Consider the following 24,621-nt stretch of genomic DNA (forward strand, 5'->3'; position numbering starts at 1 on the left):
TGCTGAGCAGACAGGTTAAAATGGATACAAGGAAGTACTTCTTCACCCAAAGGGTGATTAACGTGTGGAATTCACTGCCACAGGAGGTGGTGGCGGCCACAAGCATAGCCACCTTCAAGAGGGGTTTAGATAAAAATATGGAGCAGAGGTCCATCAGTGACTATTAGCCACAGTGTGTGTGTATATATAACATTTTTTGCCACTGTGTGACACAGAGTGTTGGACTGGTTGGGCCATTGGCCTGATCCAACATGGCTTCTCTTATGTTTTTATGTTCCTATGAAATTGATTGCACTAATACTAGGCGTGCGCAGTAAATTACTATAGCAACAGAGCTTTTTCAGTAAAAAATCTCCTCGAGATTGTCAGATGTACTTGGAGATCATTTTTAATTCTGGGAGATCTCCAGCCAATTTGGCAGCCCTGTGAGATGTCTGCCTGAATGTTACATTTCCCCCAAAGAAATTGAGGGATTACAATGACACAGTTCAGACACAACCTAAAAACAAAGTTTCTTTGACTATGGTTGCTTTGGCCTGCAGACAATCAGATTGCAAATCCTGGTTTCCCTGCTTCTCCTCTGAAGCCAGAGTGGGGACAGGAGTGATCAGGGTTCTTTTTGTAGCAGGAGCTCCTCTGCATATTAGGCCACGCCCGCTGATGTAGCCAATCCTGCAAGAGCTTAGAGGGCTGTTAGTACAGGGCCTACTGTAAGCTCCAGGAGGATTGGCTACATCAGGGGGTGTGGCCTAATATGCAGAGGAGGTCCTGCTACAAAAAGAACCCTGGTGGTGAGGAGATGGTCGCCAGCTCCGGGCAGGGAAATATCTGGATATTTTAGTGTTGGAGCCAGAGGAGGGTGGAGTTTGGGGAGAGGAGATACTCCAACGGCATACAGTGCTATAGACTCCACCTTCCAAAGCATTCATTTTTTTTCAAGGGGAACTGGTCTCTGTTGCCTACAGATCAGTTTTAATCCCAGGAGGCCTCCAGTTGCCTCCTGGAGGCTGGCAACCCTAGCAGAGAACCAAGCCAAGATTAGAGTAAGCTGCTGCATTTGCGCATCCTATGAAATCACAAGGTCCACTGGTGACTGGTAAACCCGTCTCAAACCGAAATTTCAAATCTAGTTGGAGCAGCCCATGTTCAACAATCGCTAGTGAGGGTGGCAACAAACCGGCACACGAACGAAAGTTCATTGTGAATTTTGTTCAGGTTTGGTTCATGGAGCAATGTTCACGAGCTAAAGAGCTGCCGCGAACATCCACGAATTTTGAGGCAATTTAAGACAGCACGGTCAGTATTTGAATGGGAGATCACCTTCGGAAGACTGGGGTGGCTGTGCAGAGGAAGATAATGGTTCATCTTTGAATCGCCATCCTCCAGATGGAGGCGAGAGATCTCTCAGAATTGCCACTGATCTGCAGACAACAGAGTTTTCTTGAAGAAAGTGGCTGCTTTGGAGGGTGGACCCATGGCATTACAATCTGCTGAGGTTCCCTACCAAACTCCCCAGGTTTTACCCCTCACATCCCCAGAAATTTTATTACCTGGATTTGGCAACACTAGCTCATCTCTTAAGAACATAAGAGAAGCCATGTTGGATCAGGCCAACGGCCCATCCAGTCCAACACTCTTGTGTCACACAGTGGCAAAAAATTTTATATATACACACACACTGTGGCTAATAGCCACTGATAGACCTGTGCTCCATATTTTTATCTAAACCCCTCTTGAAGGTGGCTATACTTGTGGCCGCCACCACCTCCTGTGGCAGTGAATTCCACACGTTAATCACCTTTTGGGTGAAGAAGTACTTCCTTTTATCCGTTTTAACCTGTCTGCTCAGCAATTTCATCGAATGCCCACGAGTTCTTGTATTGTGAGAAAGGGAGAAAAGTACCTCTTTCTCTACTTTCTCCATCCCATGCATTATCTTGTAAACCTCTATCATGTCACCCCGCAGTCGACGTTTCTCCAAGCTAAGAGTCCCAAGCGTTTGAACCTTTCTTCATAGGGAAAGTGCTCCAGCCCTTTAATCATTCTAGTTGCCCTACTCTGGACTTTCTCCAATGCTATAATATCCTTTTTGAGGCGCGGCGACCAGAACTGCACACAGTTGCCTTAGAAAACTCTTGCCTTAGAAAACCCATGAGGTGGAACATCATGGAGCTGGGGTGTCTGGAGTTGATTGAAAGGGGCAATATACCTTTAGCTAATTCAGTGGATAAGTGAGCCCCGTGGCGCAGCGTGGTAGACGGCAGTACTGCAGTCCAAACTTTGCTCACCACCTGAACTCAATCCCGGCGGAAGCTGGGTTCAGGTTGCCAGCTCAAGGTTGACTCAGCCTTCCATCATTCCAAGGTCGATGAAATGAGTCCCCAGCTTGTTGGGGGTCAAGTGTAGATGACCAGGGAAGACAATGGCAAACCACCCTGTAAAAAGTCTGCCAAGAAAACATTGTGATGTGGCGTCACCCATGGGTCGGTAATGACCGGGTGCTCGCACAGGGGACTACCTTTACCTTTAATCCAGTGGATGGTGTCTTATAGCACTGGCAGAGTTCTAAAGTTCTGTCACCGAGAAGCACTGGTGAATATTTCGTGTGTCTTCCAAATTATTCGCCGTTAGTGACCTGCCCCTCCCCTCTTTTCTCTTTCCCATTTAGCAGAAATGGAAGCAGTGAAACTCGAAGAGCTTGCCTGTATGTCAGGCCTTACAACCTCTCTGTCGGGATTCAGCCTTCCGATGGAATTGTGGGTAGACCGCTGCCCAGGCAGCCTCAGGTTGTTTTCCTGGATAAGCAGGTATGGAATTGTGAGGGGTATGTTTGGGTTTGTCCTGAGCTGCGGGAGGGGGGGGCACGGCTCAGTCAAACTCAGTCTCATTAGATCTTGGAAGCTAAGCAGGATCATCCCTAGTTCGTACTTGGATGGGAGACCACCAAGGAAGTCCAGGGTTGCTTCGCAGAGGCAGGCAGTGGCAATCCACATCTAAATGTCCCTTGCCTTGAAAAGCGTCATAAGTCAGCTGCAGCTTGAGGGCCTTTTCCACCGCTGTGGTTGGTTTGTAGGTTGCAGATTAGGAATCTACCCTGTAGCTATGACCTTCTAGATTCAAATGTCCAAAACAGACAATACTGACCCTGATGGAACAGTGATCTGACTCTGGTTAAGGCAGCTTCTAGTGTGTATGTAGATGAAGAAGAAGATATTGGATTTATATCCCGCCCTCCACTCCGAAGAGTCTCAGAGCGGCTCACAATCTCCTTTATCTTCCTCCCCCACAACAGACACCCTGTGAGGTAGATAAAGATATTGGATTTATATCCCACCCTCCTCTCTGAAGAGTCTCAGAGCAGCTCACAATCTCCTTTACCTTCCTCCCCCACAACAGACACCCTGTGAGGTAGATGAAGATATTGGATTTATATCCCGCCCTCCACTCCGAAGAGTCTCAGAGCGGCTCACAATCTCCTTTCCCTTCCTCCCCCACAACAGACACCCTGTGAGGTGGGTGGGGCTGAGAGATCTCTCCCAGAAGCTGCCCTTTCAAGGACAACCTCTGCCAGAGCTATGGCTGACCCAAGGCCATGCAAGCAGGTGCAAGTGGAGGAGTGGGGAATCAAACCCGGTTCTTCCAGATAAGAGTCTGCACACTTAACCACTACCCCAAACTGCCTCTCCAAACTGTATGTAGGACTTGCCGCACAACTGGTGAATTTCTCTTTGCCTAATAATGGTGAGGAAGCGGAGGCTATTTTTAGAGTGTGTGTGTGTTTGTGAATCAGGACACCTGTCAGACCAGCCAAAGAAATCCTCACTTTTAAAGAGAAGAGGAGAAATCGATTGATCTGCCATGATTTGACTAGCTGGTGGCGAAGTTGAGCAGCAAGTATTGATACTGTTGATGATATTGCTTTAGAAAAACAACAACAGTTAACCTAAGGCAGGGAAAAGCTGAAAGAAGGCAAATAGAAAAGCCCAGTCCTTCTCATTAAAATATTATACCTGAAATTTGCTTTCTTGAGATGATAATATTCGCAAATGCCAACATCTAGGAGCGGAGGAAAACCTACAAAACTCCCTGTTTCTTCTTCTTTTCTGTAGGGTCAGCGAGTTTTGAAATTAGGCTTCACCTCCAAATCATGGATTGTGGCAGCTCGTCTCCGAGGCGATCCGAACGCCGTGTTGAAAGGTTTGGATATCTGCTTGGTTCTAAGCGTTCCTGGGCCCCATCCTTCTCTTGTTCACAAATGGATTGGGAGTGTTCATTTCCTTGATAAGCACATCAGGGACTTTGTCTGTACCCTGTATAATCCCAAATGGACCTCTTTTGTGTATCTCCTGCACAAGGTCCAGACAAAGCACTCTGTAAACTTCTCCTTTCCAACAAGCGTAACAACACTTGGCCTAGCACTGTCCCTGTTGCAGTGATCCCCATTGGATGTGAAAACAAAATGGCTGCCATAACAAAATGGCTGCCACAAGGAGGTGGGGCCAGACACAAAAGCATAGCAGGAACTCCTTTGCATATTAGACCACACACCCCTGATGTAGCCAATCCTCCAAAAGCTTACAAGGCTCTTAGTACAGGGCGTACTGTAAGCTTCAGCAGGATTGGCTGCATCAGGGGATGTGGCCTAATATGCAAAGGAGTTCCTGGTACAAAACAAGCTCTGAGGGGTGCCTATGGGAGTGTGCCAGTGTGTTCCCTGAGGTCAGCTTGCTTCTTCCTCAAGCATCCTTTGCAAACCCCACCCCCACCCCACCCCACCCATCCTGGCTTGGTTGGTAGATCCCAGGGGGAATATTTTCATTTGGAAATAGCTGCCTATTGAGGCCTCGCATCATTTGTGGAACCTTCAGACATTTTTTTATCGGTCCTAGCCTTGAGGTTGCCAACTCAGAATTTAGATGGGAGGGGCTGTGGCTCAGTGGTAGAGCATCTGCTTGGCATGCAGAAGGTCCCAGTTCAATCCCCGACAGCTCCATGGTTCAGGTGGTAGGCGACATGAAAGACCTCAGCCTGAGACCCTGGAGAGCCTCTCCAGTCTGAGTAGACAGTACTGACTTCGATGGACCAAGGGTCTGATTCAGTATAGGGCAGTTTCATGTGTTCAACTGGGAAATTCCTGAAGGAACATAAGAGAAGCCATGTTGCATCAGACCAATGGCCCATCAAGTCCAACACTCTGTGTCACACAGAAGCCAAAATCCCAAGTGGCATCAAGAGGTCCACCAGTGGGGCCGGGACACTAGAAGCCCTCCTACTGTTGCCCCCTCAAGCACCAAGAATACAGAGCATCACTGCCCCAAACATAAGAAGGCAAGAGAAGCCATGCTGGGTCAGGCCAATGGCCCATCCAGTCCAACTCTCTGTGTCACACAGTGGCCAAAAACCCCAGGTGCCATCAAGAGGTCCATCAGTGGGGCCAGGCCACCAGAAGACCCTCCCACTGTGCCCCCCCCCCCAAAGCACCAAGAATACAGAACATCACTGCCTCAGACAGAGAGTTCCAACAATACACTGTGGCTAATAGCCACTGATAGACCTCTGCTCCATATGATCTACCACAGGGTCACCCCAAGAACAGAAGAGCATAAGAGAAGCCATGTTGGATCAGACCAATGACCCATCCAGTCCAACACTCTGTGTCACACAGTAGCCAAAACCCCAAATGCCATCAAGAGGTCCACTAGTGGGACTAGAAGCCCTTCCACTGTGCCCCCCTCCCCAAGCACAAAGAACACAGAGCATCACTGCCCCAGTCAGAGAGTTCCAACAATAAGCTGTGGCTAATAGCCACCGATGGACCTCTGCTCCATATGCTTATCCAAACCCCTCTTGAAGCTGGCCATGCTTGTAGCTGCCACCACCTCCCGTGGCAGTGAATTCCACATGTCAATCACTCTTTGGGTGAAGGACTTCCTTTTGTCGGTTCTAACCCGACTGCTCAGCAATTTCATTGAATGCGCACGAGTTCTCGTATTGTGAGAAAGGGAGAAAAGGACTTCTTTCTTTACCTTCTCTATCCCATGCATAATCTTGTAAACCTCTATCACAGGGGTGGCCAACGTTAGCTCTCCAGATGTTTTTTGCCTACAACTCCCATCAGCCCAAGCCATTGGCCATGCTGCCTGGGGCTGATGGGAGTTGTAGGCAAAAAACATCTGGAGAACTACCGTTGGCCACCCCTGCTCTATGATGTCATTGAGCCTAGGGAGGGCAGATTTTGGAACGGGGAGGAAGCTCAGAGTCATGGGCAACAAGGATGATCTTGCATCTGAGCCTGTAGCCCGCCCCTCTTGCACTCCGGAGGTTGACAGCTTGCCACCGGCAGTCCCCGCACCTGACTGAGCAGCAGCAGAGGAGAAGGAGCGGGCACAGCTGCAAGCAGGGAGCCTACCCGACTCACCCCACAAGTAGCACGATTAAGGGAACAGCTACGCCACAACTTAGCAGCCCAGTGGAGGGACGCACACCTAAAGGGAAGGTGGTTGTTAAGCCCTGGGTATCAGCAGGCAGGGCCAGATTAAACTCTGTGGAGGCCCCTAGGCAGTCAAAATCTTGGAGGGGGGGGGGCCTCGCAAATTATCTCAGAGTCAGAGCACCTGTCCCGCCCCCTGTGGCCCCCACTGCAGCCTGCAGGCACCTTCTCAAAAGCCCCTTTGACAAAGCTGCGGGGGAGCGGCAGAGAGAGGCAAACTGGGCAACAACGCCAGCAGCAGCCGCACCAGGCAAGTCAAGCAAAGAGCAGCTCAGTTGCTGGCTGGGCGTGGAGGCTGGGAGGGCTGCAAGCAGGGGGGGAACTGGGAGGGGAAGCCGGCCCGGGGCCCCTAGAGGTGTGGGGTCCCATAGGCCAGTGCCTACTTGGCCTAATTGTTAATCCAGCCCTGTTAGCAGGAGCTTCCTGCTAACATTTTAGCTCCTGCTCTGGGCTGGGGTCTCCATGGAAGCAAGAAGTCATTTTGGCACGACGCACATCCACCTTGGCCCCTGCACCCTCCTTCAGACTCTTTGGTATCCTGACTCCCAGCTATAGATGACCCTGCTTTCCGCTCCCTGGCTTGACTTTGTGGCTCGACTTTCGTTGGAACTTTTGGCTTGACTCAGGCCTGGACTCCGACTTGCCCACACCTGCACCCAGCCCGTGACACTCAGCAGGGATGTGATACTACAGAGCGGGGGTCCCTACCTTTTTGAGACTGAGGGGGCCTTTGGGATTCTGGCACAGGGCAGTGGATGCAAGTACAAGATGGCTGCTATGAGAGGCGGAGCAAACCACAAAATGGCAGGGAGTCAGGTCAAGTATCGCTCTAACAGTAACTCTTCAACGTTTCAGGAAGTTCTGTTGAAAAAGAGGCCATTTTAAAAAAGCAAACATATTGGTTACAAATATTTTCTTGCATATGCGTAATTTACTTTCAGTGAAGATCCTTGTGTTTTGGTGACAGCTGCTGCTGAAGCAGCTTTTTCAAAATCTGCTTAACCAATCAGATCTTCAGTGGCCAATCAGAAGCCCTTCTGGGCAAAAGCCCTGCATAGTCCCACCCAGGGTGTCTGGAGATTAGTTGTAATTCTGGGAGAACATCCGCTGCCACCTGGAGGGTTGACAACAACATTGCAGCGATTTTGTGTCTGGCCTCACCTCCCCGTGGCAGCCATTTTGGTCATGGCGGCCATTTTGTTTTCACATCCATTCCTATTCTCTAAATTCCACAAGCGTCCACAGATGCAACAAGATTGAGGATCCCTTCGTTTTGCTTATGCCTCATGTGTGTATGGAGGAGATTAAAGTACCCCAATCTGGCTCAGATTGAAGTCAAAGTCGTCGTTGCCGGATCAAAACCTGTTAAAAATGAGTTATTGACCAGGTGTTGGTTTGAGGGAAAAAAACGACAGAGTGAATGCGCTGCCCTCAACCAGACGACCCGGGATCTCACGACCTTGTCAGATCTCAGATGCTAAGCAGGGTTGGCCTTGGTTAGTTACTCGGATGGGAGACTGCCGAGCAAATCCAGGTTAACTGTGTGGACATTGGCAATGGTGAACCACTTCTGATCAGCTCTTGTCCTGAAAACCCTTCGAGGTCACCATCAAGCAACACGAAGGGGCCTGCATTCTGAATGGTATACCAAGAGTCTTGTATCAAGATAGATAGCCATGTTTGTCTGTAGCAGCAGAAAACAGCAAGAGACCAAGGGTGGAATTCTAGCAGGAGCTCCTTTGCATATTAGGCCAACCCCCCCCCCTCCCCGATGTAGCCAATCCTCTGAGAGCTTACAAGGCTCTTTTTTGTAATCTCTTGGAGGATTGGTTACCTCAGGGGTGTGTGGCCTGATATGCAAAGGAGCCCCTGCTAGAATCCCACCCCTGTTAAAGACTAAGGAAATTTGGGGCAGGGTAAGGGCTTTTGAGATTTCCTGCTCACTTCACTCACAAAAGCTCATAACCTGCTGCAAATTTTGTTAGTCTTTTCACGTATTAAGAGACTTGTACGTTATGCTTTTGCTAAGGATCGGCTTTGTCTTGAATCAGGAAAACTGGGTTGAACCGTTAGCCCAACCCTGGATTTTTCTTTGGGAAATTAATACCCCTCTGCCTCCATTCTCCACTGAGTAAAATGGGACCATAAGTGGCCTGCTCCACAACTTTGCTGTAAGAAGAAAATGATTTTCAAATGTATAAAGCACTTTGTATATTGAATGTGTTATATTTCTCCACTAAATAATAAAAGATGATGATATTGGATTTATATCCTGCCCTATATTCTGAATCTCAGAGTCTCAGAGAAGCTCGCAATCTCCTTTATCTTTCTCCCCCCACAACAGACACGCTGTGTGGTGCGTGGGGCTGAGAGAGCTCTGACAGAAACTGCTCTTGAGAAGAACAGCTCTGTGAGAACTTGTGACTGACTAAAGGTCACACTAGAAGAAGAAGAATGCAGATTTATACCCTGCCCTTCTCTCTGAATCAGAGATTCAGAGTGGCTTACAATCTCCTATATCTTCCTCTCCCACATCAGACACCCTGTGAGGTGGGTGGGGCTGAGGGAGCTCCCCCAGAAGCTGCCCTTTCAAGGACAACCTCTGCCAGAGCTATGGCTGATCCAAGGCCATGCTAGCAGGGGCAAGTGGAGGAGTGGGGAATCAAACCCAGTTCTCCCAGATAAGAGAGCTCTGGCTGACCCAAGGCCATTCCAGCAGCTGCAAGTGGAGGAGTGGGGAATCAAACCCGGATCTCCCAGAGAAGAGAGCTATGGCTAACCCAAGGCCATTCCAGCAGCTACAAGTGGAGGAGTGGGGAATCAAACCCGGTTCTCCCAGATAAGAGAGCTCTGGCTGACCCAAGGCCATTCCAGCAGCTGCAAGCGGAGGAGTAGGGAAACAAACCCGGTTTTCCCAGATAAGAGAGCTCTGGCTGACCAAGGCCATTCCAGCAGGTGCAAGCGGAGGAGTGGGGAATCAAACCCGGCTCTCCCAGATAAGAGAGCTCTGGCTGACCCAAGGCCATTCCAGCAGATGCAAGCGGAGGAGTGGGGAATCAAACCCGGTTCTCCCAGATAAGAGAGCTCTGGCTGACCCAAGGCCATTCCAGCAGGTGCAAGCGGAGGAGTGGGGAATCAAACCCGGTTCTCCCAGATAAGAGAGCTATGGCTGACCCAAGGCCATTCCAGCAGGTGCAAGTGCAGGAGTGGGGAATCAAACCCGGTTCTCCCAGATAAGAGAGCTCTGGTTGACCCAAGGCCATTCCAGCAGCTGTAAGTGGAGGAGTGGGGGAATTATGGGCCGCTCTGAGACTCTTCAGAGTGGAGGGCGGGGTATAAATCCAATATCTTCATCTACCTCACAGGGTGTCTGTTGTGGAGGAGGAAGGGAAAGGAGATTGTGAGCCGCTCTGAGACTCTTCAGAGTGGAGGGCGGGGTATAAATCCAATATCTTCATCTACCTCACAGGGTGTCTGTTGTGGAGGAGGAAGGGAAAGGAGATTGTGAGCCGCTCTGAGACTCTTCGGAGTGGAGGGCGGGATATAAATCCAATATCTTCATCTACCTCACAGGGTGTCTGTTGTGGGGGAGGAAGGGAAAGGAGATTGTGAGCTGCTCTGAGACTCTCCGGAGTGGAGGGCGGGATATAAATCCAATATCTTCATCTACCTCACAGGGTGTCTGTTGTGGGGGAGGAAGGGAAAGGAGATTGTGAGCTGCTCTGAGACTCTCCGGAGTGGAGGGCGGGATATAAATCCAATATCTTCATCTACCTCACAGGGTGTCTGTTGTGGAGGAGGAAGGGAAAGGAGATTGTGAGCTGCTCTGAGACTCTCCGGAGTGGAGGGCGGGATATAAATCCAATATCTTCATCTACCTCACAGGGTGTCTGTTGTGGGGGAGGAAGGGAAAGGAGATTGTGAGCTGCTCTGAGACTCTTGAGTGGAGGGTAAAATATAAAACCAATGCCTTCTTCTTTAAAAAAGTAGACTGTCCTCAGTGACTTCCCCATAAGAGAACTGAAGCCCTCTTACGGGGGGTGGGGGGGTGTTGTTGTTTTTCTTTCCGGGAGACTGCTTAAATAGGCCTGTGATGCACCTCGCAGAGCCTTTGTGAGAATTAAGGCTCTGAAAAAAAACCTGAAGGTGTTTTCTCTGCTTCTGTGGAAACGGCAGCCATTGAGGCTATAGGCCGTTAGCTGCCCTACCTGTGCCTGCTGAACGATTTGAAAATAATGGCGTAAACAAACGGCCTCGGCGGTGATATGAAGGGCTTCCCACCACTTGCCAATTGGAAGTCATAATGGGCTTTGCACGTATGAACCCCGATCATGCTAACTGTACCTTTCCAGGGGTCGTAACAGTCCAGGCAGGTACGCAGGGATGGCTGAGAACCGAGGAAGAGAAATTGCCTGTGCAAATGTCTTTCAATTATGGGCCTAATGACCCTGGTGCCCCCTTACTGCTTTTAAAGCTCTGGATGTAATGGACTGATTGCTGGGGCTGACATTAACCTGGGCCGCTGCTCAGCTGGCTTAAATTGGCATCTCTCCAAGGGAGCCAATGAGGTAATTTTGATTTACATGCGGGCTGGTGACATCAGCAGCGACGCTCGTTCCACCGGACAAACATTTGTCGACCGTTATAGAACGGTAACCACCTGTCCCACTTTTGCCCCGGCCGGCTGCCTGTTAGGTGACGCATTTTGCCGTTTCGTAATTTGTCACGGCTTTGCAGCCGACCCCGAAAAATGAGTAGCAAGGACTTTTTCGAAGCGACGATTTGAGCGTTGTCAGGGTTTTGCTTCCGAGTGCTCGTCGATGTAGCTTTTTTTTTTTTTTTTAAAAATTGAAACATTTTTTTGTGAGTTGGGAAGGAACTTTTATTTCTCTGTCTGACCTAAAATTAATTAAACCACGAGGGAAGCACTGGGAAGAATGAAAGGGGGGGGGGGGGAGGCGAGTAACACGAGAGGAATACGGCTCAGCTAAAGGACAGTCACCAAAAAGAAAAAAGGCATTTTGCGTTCTTTAAAAGATACATGCATCAAATTAATAGTCAATAAACTCTAGGAACGGGGGGAGTGGGCTCCGCAGATGTTCGCTGCATAATCGTTTGCTGCATTTATTCCTTTGACAAATGTCCTTATTCTGAGCGTCGGTAGCAGCATTTAAACCAAATGCGTCTGCCGAGCACACTCAGCCGGCTTCATCTGACAGCCGCCAAACGGCCTCTTGGAAAGTGCTTTAGCACCAAATTAGCTCACTCCTGCGTTAAATACCAGCTTGCTTCAGAGATTTTTTTGTGACGAGCCCCATATATACCCATAATATTCCGGGATTTGAAGCATATGTGCCAGAAAGCTGAGATCACCTCCTTTGAGGAGTACAGTATGTGACTTCAGGCTTTCTCCGAGACTCGGAATGGCAATTATAAAATCAGCTCCATTGATGGGAACCCTCTGGAAAAGCTGGCGTTGCAGTTAGCTGAGGAGGCTATGAGATAAGAAGAAGAAGATATTGGATTTATATCCCTCCCTATACTCTGAATCTCAGAGCGGTCACAATCTCCTTTACCTCCCCCCCGCCCCACAACAGACACCCTGTGAGGTAGGTGGGGCTGAGAGAGCTCTCACAGAAGCTGCCCTTTCAAGCACAATTCCTACAAGAGCTATGGCTGACCCGAGGCCATTCCAGAGGCTGCAAGTGGAGGAGTGGGGAATCAAACCCGGTTCTCCCAGAACTGCACACTTAATCACAACACCAAACTGGCTCCTTGACTGAGCAGTCAAGGAACTCAGAGGTAACCCTGAGAAAAAGATTCCATGACAACCTCCGAATATGAGGACGTGCCCGGATCTGGCCTGGCTGGTGAGCAGGGAGATAAACGTACTTGGAGTCAACTGGGTTTCCCCCAGAAAACAGAGCGAGTAATCCACATTTGAAACATTTTCAGTGAACCCCTATTAGGGTTGCCAGCAATGTTCCCTCTAAGCTACAATCTTATGAGCAAAAATTCTACTTTGTGAGCTCCTGACATTGAAGTTGTGAGCTCCTGACATTGAAGTTGTGAGCTCCTGCATAAATTATTGTGCTCTGGGGTCCTCCTTCCTGAGCTAAGACAAAAATGTGTGAGCTGGAGGCTAAAAATCTGTGAGCTAGCTCACACTAACTCAGCTTAGAGGGAACACTGGTTGCCAGGTCTGGATTGGGAAATAGCTGGAGACTTTGGGGGTAGTTCCGGACGAGGGCGGGGTTTGGGGAGGGGCCTCAGCATGGTACAATACCCTAGAGTCCATCCTTTCAAGCAGCCATTTTATCTGGAGGGAAGAGCAGAAAAACCACCGGAAGCAATGACATTTACATGAAAACGTGTATAAATACGTTTTAGTGCAAGCTTAAATGAAACTGAAACAAAACTAAGGAACGCTGAGCTTTCAACATATGAATTTTCCCACACAGTCTTTCAGCAGCTCTGTAAATCGGCTTCCTTTGAGTAGGCTCAGTTGTGTGTGAACGCACAGGAAAGAAGCCGATCTACAGGGTTACTGAAAGACTGTGTGGAAAAATTCATACATTGGAAGCTCAGCATTCCTTGGTTTTGTTTTGTTTAAGTTTCATTTAAGCTTGCACTAAAATGTATTTATACACGTTTCCGTGTAAATTTCATTGCTTCCAGTGGTTTTTTTCTGTATTTTCATTGATTACACCAGTTCCATTTGTTTTGATCATTTTATCCAGAGGAGCTGATCTCTGCCAGTTGGAGATCAGTTGTAAAAGCGAGGGATCTCCAGGCCCCACCTGGAGATTGGCAACCCTGATCCTTTTTTCCCCACTTAACAAAATAGCACCAAGAGCCCCTTTGGGTACTTCAGTGACACAGCTACAACGTCTTATTGCATATACCAACCCACCCTCCACTGTATTTTAATGTTTTCCTTTTTTTCTAATGGCAAGCTATAATGGATGACTGGTTTCGCACTCAGCTTACCCCGCAGTCACGGTCCTCTTCTCTGTGCAGCGTCCGTCAGATTTCCCACTCTCTGCACTGGAGTTACAGGAAGCATTGCGGCTTTCACGCAGCAAATGGAAACCGCTAAAAACCAGTTTCCGTTTGCTGCGCGAAAGCTGCAACACTTCCTGTAACTCCGGCGCAGAGAGTGGGAAATCCGATGGATGCTACACAGAGAAGAGGAATGTAAGCTGAGTGCGAAATCAGTTGATGTTTTAATCTCTTGAGAAACCATGCCCTCTATTTAAACTAACAAAGCCAGAATGTTACCTAGATCTATGGCACTTCGCACCTACGACAGCAGGCGGCTTTTTATCACCCTCCAGTGTTTTTTCAGCCCTGCTTTGTCCTGACACTAATAAACACAGATCCCTATTTGTGATTCTTTTAATCCTCTAAAAGCATTCCCATGATTCCACCTACCAACTCACTGCCCACTTATATTAAGAACTGCAGCTTGCCATTCCCATTTGGTCTGATGAAGTCTGCTTAAGAAAGTACGAAAGCTTACATTCTGAATAAAACTTAGTTGGTCTTAAAGGTGCCATTTGTCCACTGCTTTGTTCTACAGCTACAATTGTTCTTCGGTCCTTTTAACTCAACGAGAGCCAGTGTGGTGTAAGAGTATGAATGTTCAACTAGGATCAGGGAGAACCAGGTTTGAATCCCCAGTCCTGCCATGGAAGCTCACTGGTTGATCATGGGCCAGTCACGCACTCTTAGCCTAACCCACCTCACAAGGCTGTTGTGAGGACAAAAACAAGGTTTGAAGTTCATACCCAGAAAGCATGGATTGAACAGTAGCAGGAACCTGAAGGTTTGAAAATGCAGTCCCCAGCTCTGGGTTGGGAAAGTCCGGGAAATTCGGGATGGTGTGTGTGTGTGGAGTCTGTGGCGTTTGGAGAGGGAGAGTCCATCACCAGGGATGTGTTCGTATACATAACAGCCAATCAGGGAAGATTCAAATAAAGTTACAAAGAGCCAGTTTGGTGTAGTGGTTAAGTGTGCGGACTCTTATCTGGGAGAACCGGGTTTGATTCCCCACTCCTCCACTTGCAGCTGCTGGAATGGCCTTGGGTCAGCCATAGCTCTGGCAGAGGTTGTCCTTGAAAGGGCAGCTGCTGTGAGAGCCCTCTCAGCCCCACCCACCTCACAGGGTGCCTGTTGTGGGGGAGGAAGATAAAAGAGATTGTGAGCCGCTCTGAGATTCGGAGTGGAGGGCGGGATAGAAATCCAGTATCATCTTCTTCTTCTTCAAAGCGATTTATCCAATAACTGGATTTAAAACCGCTAATCACAGTCTAACTCCCACCCCCAATTTCAAACTGAATTTCTTTCCCTGCCCATTTTACAGAGGGAAAAAAAGTGTAATATTATTATAATTCAAAGTGAGTGAACCAGTTACTGAATCATTTTTCAGTGTCTGTGTTGGAGAGCTAAAAAATACTCTTAACCCAAATTTTGGGGGGAGGAGGAGGAAGAAGAGGAGGAGGAGGATTTCTATACCCTGCTTTTCTTTACCCTAAGAGCCCCGTGGCACAGAGTGTTAAAGCTGCAATACTGCAGTCCTAAGCTCTGCTCACGACCTGAGTTCAATCCCCGGCGGAAGCTGGGTTTTCAGGCAGCCAGCTCCAGGTTGACTCAGCCTTCCATCCTTCCGAGATCGGGAAAATGAGTACCCAACTTGCTGGGGGGCGGAGTGTAGATGACTGGGGAAGGCAATGGCAAACCACGCCGTAAAAAGTCTGCCGTGAAAACGTTGTGACAGCAACATCATCCCAGAGTCGGAAATGACTGATGCTTGCACAGAGGACCTTTCCTTTCCTTTCTTTACCCTAAGGAGTATCAGAGTGGTTTACAATCACCTTCTCTTCCTTTCCCTACAACATGCACCTTGTGAGGCAGGTGGGGCTGAGAGAGTCCTGAGAGAACTGTGACTGACCCAAGGTCACCCAGCTGGCATCATGCAGAGGAGGAGTGGGGAATCAATCCCAGTTCTCCAGATCAGAGTCAGCCACTTCTCACCACTCCACCACTCTCTTAACCACTACACACTCCTGGATTAGAAGGAAACCAATGTTGCTCTGTTATCTTTGCATAGATTCAGGTAGGTAGCCATGTTGGTCTGAAGCAACAGAACAAAATTTGAGTTCAGTTGAGTCTTAAAGGTGCCCCTGCACTCAAACTTGGGTACCTTTGAAGTACAGCTAATGTAAGAGGCATCCCTGAAATAGTTGGTAATAGGAAATCCACAAATACATAGGGATTTAAAATGCCCAGTAGCGTAGATTCTTCAGGTAAACTCTTTTAGACTCCTCTTCGATGAGTCAATCAGTCTGTCAGGAATATTTGTGTAGTAAATTATTACAGATGGGCAGGGCTTTCTTTTGTAGCAGGAACTCCTTTGCATATTAGGCCACACACCCCTGTTGTAGCCAATCCTCCTGGAGTTTATATGAGGCCCTGTAATCTCTTGGAGGATTGGCTACATCAGGGGTGTATGGCCTAATATGCAAAGGAGTTCCTGCTACAATAAAGATCCTAGATAGATAGATAGATAGATAGATAGATAGATAGATAGATAGATAGATAGATAGATAGATGATAGATAGATAGATAGATGATAGATAGATAGAAGATAGATAGATAGATAGATAGATAGATAGATAGATAGATAGATAGATAGATAGATAGATAGATAGATAGATAGATAGATAGATAGACGGACGATAGATAGATAGATAGATAGATAGATAGATAGATAGATAGATAGATAGATAGATAGACAGACAGACAGACAGACGATAGATAGATAGATAGATAGATAGATAGATAGATAGATAGATAGATAGATAGACAGACGATAGATAGATAGAGAGAGAGAGAGATAGATAGATAGATAGATAGATAGATAGATAGATAGACAGACAGACAGACAGACGATAGATAGATAGATAGATAGATAGATAGATAGATAGATAGATAGATAGATAGATAGATAGATAGATAGACAGACGATAGATAGATAGATAGATAGATAGATAGATAGATAGATAGATAGATAGATAGATAGATAGATAGATAGATAGATAGATAGATAGATAGATGGATAGATAGATCTAGCTCTTGGAGGACTGGCTACATCAGGGGTGTGTGGCCTAATATGCAAAGGAGTTTCTGCTACAAAAGAAAGCCCTGCGGACTGAGAAGTTTTCTAATCACCAGACCTCGGATTCAGCAGGAGCGCAACTCCTGAACCTTTCTGAGGGCTCCACCTCCTTGTCCATTGAATAGCAGGTGCAGCTGCATAACAATCCCTGGATGAGCTCCACCACCTGTTTTTCTACAAAACGATCCCTGATTATCGCTGTTAGACTAATCAAGCACAGGACGTCTCAAAGGGTATTTTGTAGCTGGCGAGAAAAAGGATAGAAGAAGGCAGGTAAGGCATCACAGTTTGTCGTACGGAACACATTTCTTTCTGTTACTTGTGCGATAGCAAAATATTATCGTAGCAGCAACGCACGTGCTTCATGTTGGAAGCAGTTGATTTACCAAACAAGCAAGGGGTTCGGTTTGTGATCTCTGGACTCTATCCGATATCCTACAGCTGATATGTAACCTCACCCCATCCCTACTTCCTCCACCTGGACCAATATTTAGGAAATCGAATGTCTTATCTTTTTTCGCCTAGTGTTTAAGAAACGCAGGCACTGGCCTGCACGAGGTTCAGGACTTCCCCAACACTTGACTGGCTCTCAGAGAGTTTCAGAATCAGCTGCAGATATCCAGCTGTTAAATCAGTGATACTTTTCAGAACGCAATTTGCAATAGGAAAATAACGTTGAGCACAAAACCAGAACGCTGAATTAAATAATTTATCCAGGTAACCGTCAGAAAAGAGTCTCACCCTCGGGCCGTGAATCACGAGGTTTTATAACATTTCCCCCTCTCTGCGTTACAGTATTCTAATATGCGGCTGATACGTCTCACTTCTTGTTTCTGAATTAATACTTCTAAATAATTTGGACCTGGGCTATTTCTATTTCAGGGGTTTTTTCAGCTGCCTTTGTTATAACACAGTCTAGTGTAACAGCTAGCTTTTGGGGAAGAAGAAGAGGAAGAAGAAGACTGCAGATTTATACCCCGCCCTTCTCTCTGAATCAGAGTGCTTACAGTCTCCTATAATATCTTCTCCCCCCCACAACAGACACCCTGTGAGGTGGGTGTGACTGAGAGGGTTCTCACAGCAGCTGCCCTTTCAAGGACAACCTCTGCCAGAGCTATGGCTGGCCCAAGGCCATTCCAGCAGCTGCAAGTGAAGAAGAAGACGACTGTAGCTTTATACCCTGCCCTTCTCTCTGAATCTGGGTTTGATTCCCCACTTCTCCACTGGCACCTGCTGGAATGGCCTTGGGTTAGCCATAGCTCTGGCAGGGTTGTCCTTGAAAGGGCAGCTGCTGTGAGAGCCCTCTCCAGCCCCACCCACCTCACAGGGTGTCTGTTGTGGGGGGGAGAAGATATTATAGGAGACCGTAAGCCCAGATTCAGAGTGGCTTACGGTCTCCTATAATATCTTCTCCCCCCCACAACAGACACCCTGTGAGGTGGGTGGGGCTGGAGAGGGCTCTCACAGCAGCTGCCCTTTCAAGGACAACCCTGCCAGAGCTATGGCTAACCCAAGGCCATTCCAGCAGGTGCCAGTGGAGAAGTGGGGAATCAAACCCAGTTCTCCCAGATAAGATAAGAGTCTGTGCACTTAACCACTACAATCATAGAGTTGGAAGGGATCCCCCCAGGTCATCTAGTCCAACATTCTGCACAATGCAGGAAATTCACAAGCACCTGCCCTTTACAGTAACCTGCTCCATGCCCAGAAGATGGCAAAAAAAAGAGAAGGAAATGATGTCAAGAGAAAAAGGGGGGAATGTTCTCCAAGATCCCTAGCCAAACTGGCCTGGACAAAAACGGTTGCCTGACCCCAAAGTGGCGATCAGCATTTCCCTGAGCGTGTAAGAAGAGGCCATGAGAACAAAGCACTTCTGCAACTCTTCCTGCCATCCCTCTCACGATCTGCCCAAGTTCACAGAATCAGCACAGTTATCGAATGGCCATCTTAGCCTCTGTTTAAAAACCTCCAAAGAAGGAGAGCCCACCGCCTCCTGAGGAAGCCTGTTCCAGCAGCACCTTAGAGACCAACAATATATATCTGTACTGTTTTTGCAACCTCCCTGCTTTTGCAACCTGACGCTCGGACCTTGTGTCCCTCCTCATTACCTCCTCTGCCCAGTGAGGCAAAGGCAGCCCCTACCTGCAGGTGCTGGAGAACCAGTTTGGTGTACTGGTTAAGTGTGCGGACTCTTATCTGGGAGAACTGGGTTTGATTTCCCACTCCTTCACTTGCACCTGCTGGAATGGCCTTGGGTCAGCCAGAGCTCTCTTATCTGGGAGAACCGGGTTTGATTCCCCACTCCTCCGCTTGCACCTGCTGGAATGGCCTTGGGTCAGCCAGAGCTCTCTTATCTGGGAGAACCGGGTTTGATTCCCCACTCCTCCACTTGCACCTGCTGAGATGGCCTCGGGTCAGCCAGAGCTCTCTTATCTGGGAGAACCGGGTTTGATTCCCCACTCCTCCACTTGCAGCTGCTGGAATGGCCTTGGGTCAGCCAGAGCTCTCTTATCTGGGAGAACCAGGTTTGATTCCCCACTCCTCCACTTGCAGCTGCTGGAATGGCCTTGGGTCAACCATAGCTCTCTCAGAGGTTGTCCTTGAAAGGACAGACTATTATCTGGGAGAACCGGGTATGATTCCCCACGCCTTCACTTGTACCTGCTGGAATGGCTTTGGGTCAGCCATAGCTAGGGTGACCATAACGTCTGAAGGCCAGCCAGGGACACCTTAGGGGGGAAGGGGGGAGGCAGGGGTGCGCGCGCGAAGTGTGTGCGCCGCCGGAAACAGGAAGTGACACCACTTCCTGTGACATCATTTCCCCCGCGTCACCTGCCGGAAACGGGAAGTGACATCACTTCCTGTGACATCACTTCCCCCAAATGACATCATTTCCCCCAAATGCCACTGCCGGAAACAGGAAGTGACTTCACAGCACTTCCTGTGACGTCCCCAAAAATCCCCCAAATATCACCGCCGGAAACAATTTTGTTCTCAAATCCTGTATATACTTCATCAGTATATGGGATAAGGCACTTTCTCAACTGTGCTGCATAATGCAGCCTATTTCTTTTGTCCTGTTTGCTCTGTTGGCTCTATCTGCGCCACCTTCATCACTTTCAGGGTGTGGATCCCCCAGTGGGGTGGTCTCCCGACTCCCTCCGCCGGCTGTTTCTGATAGCCCTGCGCCCCCTCTTTCATTTGATATGTGTCCCGTGCGGGTGCCACCCTCCCGCCGGGAGATGCCGCAAAATGAGCCCCCTTGAGGCTTATGGCTGCAGGGCTCGGGGGAAGCGAGCTAGACTGCTGTTCTTTTGAGGGGTTATAGAGTGTTTCGAGCCCGTCCCTGTGGCATCGGTCCCATCGTTGTGGGACCCAGGGGGCCGGTGCAGCGGCACGCCGAAGCAGCCTGTCACTAATAACACAGGTCGAGATGCAGGACAGGAACCCGGAAGTGACCGACAGGCTGCTTCGGCGGGCCGCTGCGCCGGCCCCCTGGGCCCTACAATGATGGGACCGATGCCACAGGGACGGGCTCGAAACACTCTATAACCCCTCAAAAGAACAGCAGTCTAGCTCGCTTCCCCCGAGCCCTGCAGCCATAAGCCTCAAGGGGGCTCATTTTGCGGCATCTCCCGGCGGGAGGGTGGCACCCGCACGGGACACATATCAAATGAAAGAGGGGAGAAGCCTTCGCTGGTCGGCGCTAGTCCCGGAAGGCCCTCCAGAGTCTCTGGAAGGCCTTCCGGGACCAGCGCCGGCTGCTCCGCGGCCTCTCCGCGGCCTCCGCTGGTCGCTGGAGACCCTCCAGAGTCTCTGGAGGGCCTCCAGCGACCAGCGGAGGCCGCGGAGAGGCCTTCGCTGGTCGGCGCTGGTCCCGGAAGGCCCTCCAGAGTCTCTGGAAGGCCTTCCGGGACCAGCGCCGGCTGCTCCGCGGCCTCCGCTGGTTGCTGGAGACCCTCCAGAGTCTCTGGAGGGCCTCCAGCGTCTCTGGAGGGCCTCCAGCGACCAGCGGAGGCCGCGGAGAGGCCTTCGCTGGTCGGCGCTGGTCCCGGAAGGCCCTCCAGAGTCTCTGGAAGGCCTTCCGGGACCAGCGCCGGCTGCTCCGCGGCCTCTCCGCGGCCTCCGCTGGTCGCTGGAGGCCCTCCAGAGTCTCTGGAGGGCCTCCAGCGACCAGCGGAGGCCGCGGAGAGGCCTTCGCTGGTTGGCGCTGGTCCCGGAAGGCCCTCCAGAGTCTCTGGAAGGCCTTCCGGGACCAATGCCGGCTGCTCCGCGGCCTCTCCGTGGCCTCCGCTGGTCGCTGGAGACCCTCCAGAGTCTCTGGAGGGCCTCCAGCGACCAGCGGAGGCCGCGGAGAGGCCTTCGCTGGTTGGCGCTGGTCCCGGAAGGCCCTCCAGAGTCTCTGGAAGGCCTTCCGGGACCAGCGCCGGCTGCTCCGCGGCCTCTCCGCGGCCTCCGCTGGTCGCTGGAGGCCCTCCAGAGTCTCTGGAGGGCTTCCAGCGACCAGCGGAGGCCGCGGAGAGGCCTCCGCCACCGCCGCTGGGCCCCGCGCGCGGGCGGGGAAGGCGGCGAGTGAGGGAGGGAGCGTCCCTGCGCACACGCAGGGATGCTCCCTCCCTCACTCGCCGCCTTCCCCGCCGGCGCCCGCGGCCCACCGCCTTCGGGGCTGGCTAAACCGGGACCTCTAAATGGTCCCGGTATAGCCAGCCCGGGAGGCGGGAATAGGGGGTCAGAACCGGGACATTCCCGGGCGCCCAGGACGGTCTGGCCACCCTAGCCATAGCTCTCACAAAGGTTGTCCTTGAAAGGGCAGACTCTTATCTAGGAGAACCGGGTTTGATTCCCCATGCCTTCACTTGCACCTGCTGGAATGGCTTTGGGTCAGCCATAGCTCTCACAGAGGTTGTCCTTGAAAGGGCAGCTTCTGGGAGAGCTCTCTCAGCCCTACCCACCTCACAGGGTGTCTGTTGTGGGAGAGGAAGATAAAGGAGATTGTGAGCCACTCTGAGATTCGGAATGGAGGGCAGGATATAAATCCAGTATCATCATCTTCCTCTTCTGTGTGTGGGAGAGCTGTTTTGCATATACGCACACTAAGAAATGTGTGTGCGCGTGGAAGTTTATGCCCAGAATAAAACTTTGGTGGTGTTAAAAGTGCCCCAGGCTCAAACTTTGTTCTGTCATCTAGCAAAGTATACAAATCGGGTGAACAATGCTGATGCCAGGGGTCTGTGGCCTAATATGGAAATAAGTTCCTGCTAGGCTTTTCCTACAAAATAGCCCTGGAGGTATCTAACCATCCACAGCTTTTGCCTGAGTGGGATGTTCTCATTTCCTCCTTCTGCTGAAACCTACTCAGCCTCTGGGAGTCGGAAAATGCTCAGAAACATCTTGTGGGCGTGCCTTGGCGTTTGCAAAGCAGGAGACAAGTGGCACCTTTAAGACCAACCAGTTTTTATTCAGAATGTAAGCACACTTAAGCACACTTCATCAGGCGAGGGGATCAGGTATTGTGAGCCGAAATGCGAGCAGTTTGTTGATGAAGAGGGCAAACTAGCTGATCACACGGTCACATAAAACAGTGTGACTTGGCCGTTTGGTCTGGATAGCCGTAAAAGGTGATAACATTCCCTGCCAAATGGTGTTTTTTTGCAAATCCAGGTGAATCACAAAAGGACATGTATACCAGGGTTGTAGTCCACCCAATCTACTTATCAACATCAATCTATACATTGTAAACATCATTGTAGTCTGTCATTAGAAAACAAGAATACATAAAATGAAAATGGGTTAAGCACATGTAATGAGATAAACAGCCACTATCCCTTATTTGAGTATGTCAATATAAAACATTATTCTGATACATATGAACATATGAAGCTGCCTTCTACTGAATCAGACCCTCGGTCCATCAAAGTCAGTATTGTCTTCTCAGACTGGCAGCGGCTCTCCAGGGTCTCAAGCGGAGGTTTTTCATACCTATTTGCCTGGACCCTTTTTTGGAGATGCCGGGGATTGAACCTGGGACCTTCTGCTTCCCAAGCAGATGCTCTACCACTGAGCCACTGTCCCTCCCCTAACTATTATAAAAGAGAAATATATTGGAATACTGTGGATGTATAGCTGTACTCACTGAGAGTGGGTTTAGCTTATGTAACGAGATAAAAAAAACCCAATATCCCTGTTCAGTCCTGGAGAGGTGTTTGTTCCAAGTTTCATAATAATTTGTAATGCAGCAATTTCTCTCTCCATTCTGTTCTTGAAGTTCCTTTGCACTAAAACAGCTACCTTGAGGTCACCCATTGAATGCTTTGGAAGGTTAAAGTGTTCCCCCACAGATTTCTCAGTTCTGCAATTCCTGATGTCAGATTTGTGTCCATTTATCCTTTGGCGTAGGGCTTGTCCTGTTCGCCCTATGTAGAGAACCGAAAGGCATTGTTGGCAATTAATGGCATATATAATGTTGGAAGATGAACAAGTGAATGAACCTGAGATCGTATAGTTAATGCTGTTGGGCCCAGTGATTGTGTTGTCTGGGTGTATGCGGCAGCAAAGTTGGCACTTGGGTTTATTGCAAGCTCTGGTACCGGTGTCCACGCTCAGATGAGATGTTGTATTGTTGTGGGTGGGGAGTTGTTTGAGATTAGGGGGCTGTCTGTGCGCAAGAAAGGGTTTGACCCCCAGTACTTTTGAAAGAGAGCTGTCACTGTTTGCACTGTTGGGGTTTGCAATAGGGGCGGTAATCAGCAGAAATCATCGAACCCTTTCCTGGGAACAGAAATGGTGTTCCACTGGAGGAATGGTGTGGTTGTATGTACTACGATAAATGGTCTTCTGTCTGAAATATCCTTCCCAAATTGCCTTCAAGGAGATACTGATAATTGTGGCGGTACTTACTGGTATTGAGAAGGGAGAAGAGCTCTCCTAAGTACTGAACGGGGAATTGCTAGAAATCAGTGCAGACTTTCATCCAAAAAAAAAAAGAACACATATTACAGAAATGGTATTAAAGAGAGCCAGTTTGGTGTCGTGGTGAAGTGCGTGAACTCTTATCTGGGAGAACCGGGTTTGATTCCGCACTCCTCCACCTACAGCTGCTGGAATGGCCTCGGGTCAGCCATCTCTCTTGCAGAGTTGTCCTTGAAAGGGCAGCTGTTGTAAGAGCTTTTTCAGCCCCACCCACCTCACAGGGTGTCTGTTGTGGGGAAAGAAGATATAGGAGATTGTAAGCCGCTCTGAGACTCTGATTCAGAGAGAAGCGTGCGATATAAATCTGCAATCGTCTTCTTCTTAAATGTATAAAGTAATGTATTAGAGAAATGTTCTGTTTCAGTGGATCTTGCAGCTGTCTGATTGGTAAGCTGCAGTACTGCAGTCCAAGCTTTGCTCATAACTTGAGTTCAATCCCGACGGAAACTGGGTTCAGGTAGCCGGCTCAGGATTGAATCAGCCTTCCATCCTTCTGAAGTCAGTAAAATGAGTCCCCAGCATGCTGGGGGGAAAGCGTAGATGACTGGGGAAGGCAAGGGCAAATCACCCCAGTAACAAAAAGTCTGCCAAGAAAACATTACGATGTGACGTCACCCCAGGGGTTGGTGACAACTCAGTGCTTGCAAAGGTGACTACCTTAACCTTTAATTTCAAAAAGGGATATAAGTTTATTTTGTTCACTATGTTCCTTGGATTCAAGTCTCACTGATTTGGTTTGTGCATCCAAGTAAATGTGTTCAGAATTTTCTCTTTAGATGATTTTTGTCTTGATTGGTTTCCACAGGAAACCATAAGTCCCAGCAAGGATATCTATTATTCTGCAGGTACCACCAAGGAAGAGGTTCAACACGGACGAGCTACCTTTCGGAATCTGATCGTCTCCAGCTCCTGTTCAAACTGTTACCTGATTTTCAAAGTAACTTCTCCTCCAGGTAAGACATTTCCAGGCAAAATGTTTAAC

The 24,621-nt window shown here is 49.2% G+C and overlaps 1 protein-coding gene across 1 annotated transcript in view; it reads left to right on the forward strand.

The window, feature by feature from the left end:
* The window catches only part of LOC132585551 (fibrocystin-like), a 28,121-nt gene extending 23,685 nt beyond the window's left edge, over positions 1 to 4,436 (forward strand). Inside the window, exons 2-3 of the mRNA XM_060257470.1 lie at positions 2,672 to 2,807; positions 4,110 to 4,436. Coding sequence (XP_060113453.1) covers positions 2,672 to 2,807; positions 4,110 to 4,436 — 463 coding nt within the window. The remainder of the gene's footprint in view (positions 1 to 2,671; positions 2,808 to 4,109) is intronic.
* Positions 4,437 to 24,621: the final 20,185 nt, after the last annotated feature.

Source organism: Heteronotia binoei, chromosome 1, assembly GCF_032191835.1.
Source record: "Heteronotia binoei isolate CCM8104 ecotype False Entrance Well chromosome 1, APGP_CSIRO_Hbin_v1, whole genome shotgun sequence".
NCBI lineage: Eukaryota > Metazoa > Chordata > Lepidosauria > Squamata > Gekkonidae > Heteronotia > Heteronotia binoei.